Raw genomic sequence first — 4,489 nt, 5'->3', positions numbered from 1 at the left:
TCATCATGAAGCAATATCAATTTAGATCATACAAGGGACAAACCTTACCTTCAATTAAGGAGATTTTTACATTTTTCAGATAAGTGGCTGCACCTGCTGTTTTTTTCAAATCTAAATGTTCCAGTTGTGCAGTTAGGTTCCTGCAAGAACCCCCCGCCAACGAAGGAGGTTCCTCGATGAACCCCACCTCCTATGGGTTCTTGGAAAAAACCTTTTGGTGGCAATATTCACTGTCAAGAACCCTAAGGTTTTTCGAAGAACTTTGAGGATATTAGAATAACCGTTGTGGAACCCCACATGTTTTTGTGTAGGGAAGAGGCCTCAGTGGCCAAATTGAAACAATTAGACTTGGTCCTAGTCTCATCAGCGGCTACATTGTAACGATTTAATTCAGAGAACATTTGGTTAAAATATTAGATCCAGGCGCCTGCGTAGTAGCACTGTACTGCGGAGGGAAATCCCATTCCCAATTCAGATGTGTGTTGGGGGCGGTTGCTGTGAAATGGGGGTACTGTAGCCGATGTGTGTGAATGTAAGCTAATCCTGCGTGTGTGCTTGAACGTGTATATTATAATAGTTCGAAGTATTAGAATAGTCCGGCCTACATACAAACAATACAAGTATTTTAACCTAGTAGGCTACCATGGACAGTATGTGCGATTTTATGTTTTATAAATAGCCTATGCATGAACTGCGGTCTCATTGAAGGACACGAACGAGGGGCATTAGTAAATCAATCGGACCTCAGATCATCATGTCTACGTCGGCTACGAACAATGGTAGACTCCATAAGGACGAGAAATGCAAACAGCGAAAATACCAATCTTTTCTCTTCTATCAGGCCGTGCGGGATCTAAAGCCTGTTTGGATGTTGGAGGACATGCGGACAATGGAGACTTTTTACTGGGAGGAAGACGCCAGCCAGAGATCCTACACTCCCTCGGAGGCATTACTGTACGCTATAGTACATGACCACCAAGCCTACGCTCAATACTTGCTCAGTCACTACACCGATGAAGCACTGGCCATGCCCGGCGAGCGCTTTTGCTGCTGTCCATCATCGGCCCCGCATTTGGCGATGGCTGTCAGATATGACAGACGGGACATACTGGGTCTCATATTGCAAGAAGCGCATCGACTACCCAGTCTGCGGTCATATATGAACCGAGGCGGATGTTTTCACATGGAGGACGGTAAAACTCCACTACATCTGGCTTGTGAGCTCCTGCGCTCAGAGTCCGTTATTCTGTTGTTGGGCAACGGCGCCTCGCCACAGGCAGAAGATCAAAACGGTATGACGCCATTGGATGTCATTTTGGAACAGCTGTGGGACTCCAAAGTGAACATTGGGCCAAAAAAGCTGTGTCTTGACAACTTGTTAATGTTTATGCCAGAGATTCGTTTCAAAATGAAGAGTGCGCTCGAAGGAGACCCAATTTGTTGGTCCAAAGTCCTAGGTGAGGACAAATTCAAATACCTCGTTGGACAGAAGCCAGCTCCACTGTTTCTCATGGCTATGCAAACAATTCTGAGGCAACTTCCACCAGAGCAGTTCCCTGACAGCCTAGATGAGCTTCCCATACCCTCCTCATTGAAACCACTACCCTGCAAACAGCTTGGACAGCTGAAAGTGTTTTAAACGTGTTTTGACAAGTTTTAAAACTCTCTACATTATGTATTTATATGAATGTTTTAGCATGATTAAGATGTCTGTGTGATGAGCATGTAGGCCCTATGTATTGTTGTGTCAATACAAACCCCTTGTATGAAATTAAGAGGCTATAAGAATGGGTGCTAATTATGATCATATCTGTGATTCAAGTTTCATATGAACTGAAGAGGTAATTGTGTAAATTATTTTAATTTAATTTTTAAACCTTTTTATATAAGTTGTATGCAAATGTCTCAGAATGGAGACTACAGTATAACAATATATTTTCATTGCTGTGCTGAATTTTACGCTTTTATAGCCTACAGAACAAAGACCATGTGTGATTGGTTATCTGTATAGAATGATTACCTCAAATATGTTTAATATCTTAATAGGAATTATGATCTAGGAACTTTAAACATATTTAAAATGCCACTATCAATTCCATTATGCTTCTCCAGTGATGGCTTTCCTCATTATCAACATAATACTCAAGAGAAAAGAGAACTCGAGAAACAAATAAATCGAAACACGCATCATTGTTATTTCTTCTCTTCAGTCTTTTGTAATTTGAATAGAAGTGACAAGCTTATAGGCATATTGATTGGTATCTTTCCTATTGCCTTAACTGATTGCTAGATCATTTGTAGTCAGCAGCAGCTCCGCTCTCTGCCGGCATACTGTGGCCTAGATGTGTCATAGTGCTGTCAGTATTTTGTTTTAAAGCTCTACCATGCCTCCGAACACATTCAAATTCCCTTTATAAGCTTAATAAGGACTATTTAAATGCCCTGTATAAGCTTCATAAGGACTGTTTAAATGCCATGTATAAGCTTTATAAGGCCTATTTAATTAAACATATATTATTATAAGTCATATGAGGCGTGTGTCACAATTGGCTAAGAGACTAATAAAGGCCTGTTATAATACCATTATATACCCGTATATAGTCAATCAAATGTATTTATAATGCCATTTTCACAATAGCCGATGTCACAAAGTGTTATACAGAAACCCAGCCTAAAACCCCAAACAGCAAGCAATAAAGATGTACAAGCACAGTGGCTAGGAAAAACTCCCTAGAAAGGCAGAAACCTAGAGAGGAACCAGGCTCCGAGGGGTGGCCAGTCCTCTTCTGGCTGTGCCGGGTAGCGATTATAACAGTACATGGCCAAGATGTTGAAACATTTATAGATGACCAGCAGGGTCAAATTATAATAATTAGTGGTTGTAGAGGGTGCAACAGGTCAGCACCTCAGGAGTAAATGTCAGTTGGCTTTTCATAGCCGAGCATTCAGAGTTAGAGACAGCAGGTGCGGTAGAGAGAGAGTCGAAATAGCAGGTCCGGGACAAGGTAGCACGTCGGGTGAACAAGTCGGGTTTCCATAGCCGCAGGCAGAACAGTTGAAACTGGAGCAGCAGCACAAGCAGGTGCATTGGGGACAGCAAGGAGTCATCAGGCCAGGTAGTTCTGAGGCATGGTCCCAGGGCTCAGGTCGTCCAGGAGGGGAGGAAGAAGGAGAGAGAGAATTAGAGGGAGCATACTTCAATTCACACAAGACAACAGATAAGACAGGAAACTCCAGATATAACAGACTGACCCTAGCCCCAACACATAAAATATTGCAGCATAAATACTGGAAGCTGAGACAGGAGGGGTCAGGAGAGACTGTAGCCCCGTCCGACGATACCCCCGGACAGAGCCAACCAGGCAGGATTTAACCCCACCCACTTTGCCAAAGCACAGCCCCCACACCACTAGAGGGAAATCTTCAAACCACCAACATACTACCCTGAGACAAGGCTGAGTATAGCCCACGAAGATCTCCCTCACAGCACAAACCCGAGGGGGCGCCAACCTGGACAGGAATATCACATCAGTGACTCAACCCACTCAAATGATACCAAAGGGACGGTATGGAAGAGCACCAGTAAGCCAGTTACTCAGCCCCTGTAATAAGGTTACAGGCAGAGAATCCCAGTGGAGAGAGGGGAACCGGCCAGTCAGAGACAGCAAGGGCAGTTCGTCGCTCAAGTGCCTTTCTGTTCACCTTCGCACCCCTGGGCCAGACACACAATCATAGGACCTACTGAAGAGATGAATCTTCAATAAAGACTAAAAGGTCAAGACCGATTCTGCGTCTCTCACATGGATAGGTAGACCATTCCATAAAAATGGAGCTCTATAGGAGAAAGCCCTGCCTCCAGCTGTTTGCTTAGAAATTCTAGGGACAATTAGGAGGCCTGCGTCTTGTGACCGTAGCGTACGTGTAGGTATGTACAGCAGGACCAAATCGGAGAGATACAGTATATCACAAAAGTGAGTACACCCCTCCCATTTTTGTAAATATTTGAGTATATATTTTCATGTGACAACACTGAAGAAATGACACTTTGCTACAATGTAAAGTAGTGAGTGTACAGCTTGTATAACAGTGTACATTTGCTGTCCCCTCAAAATAACTCAACACACAGCCATTAATGTCTAAACCGCTGGCAACAAAAGTGAGTACACCCCTAAGTGAAAATGTCCAAATTGGGCCCAATTAGCCATTTTCCATCCCCGGTGTCATGTGACTCGTTAGTGTTACAAGGTCTCAGGTGTGAATGGGGAGCAGGTGTGTTAAATTTGGTGTCATCGCTCTTACACTCCCTCGTACTGACTGGAAGTTCAACATGGTACCTCGTGGCAAAGGACTCTGAGGATCTGAAAAAAAGAATTGTTGCTCTACATAAAGATGGCCTGGGCTATAAGAAGATTGCCAAGACCCTGAAACTGAGCTGCAGCACGGTGGCCAAGACCATAAGAGGTTTAACTGGACAGTTTCCACTCAGAAC

General features: G+C 43.7%; 1 protein-coding gene across 1 annotated transcript; it reads left to right on the top strand.

Annotated features, from left to right (window-relative positions):
• Positions 1 to 442: 442 nt before the first annotated feature.
• On the top strand, positions 443 to 2,196 carry zgc:112001 (uncharacterized protein LOC550384 homolog). The gene has a single exon (XM_055885522.1). It carries the CDS (start codon positions 755 to 757, stop codon positions 1,637 to 1,639), a length of 885 nt encoding a protein of 294 aa, XP_055741497.1. The 5' UTR covers positions 443 to 754; the 3' UTR covers positions 1,640 to 2,196.
• Positions 2,197 to 4,489: the final 2,293 nt, after the last annotated feature.

This window comes from Salvelinus fontinalis, chromosome 27 (genome assembly GCF_029448725.1).
Source record: "Salvelinus fontinalis isolate EN_2023a chromosome 27, ASM2944872v1, whole genome shotgun sequence".
Lineage (NCBI taxonomy): Eukaryota > Metazoa > Chordata > Actinopteri > Salmoniformes > Salmonidae > Salvelinus > Salvelinus fontinalis.
Note: the sequence above shows the minus strand (reverse complement) of the source record. Positions and strands in the feature narration are given on the sequence as shown.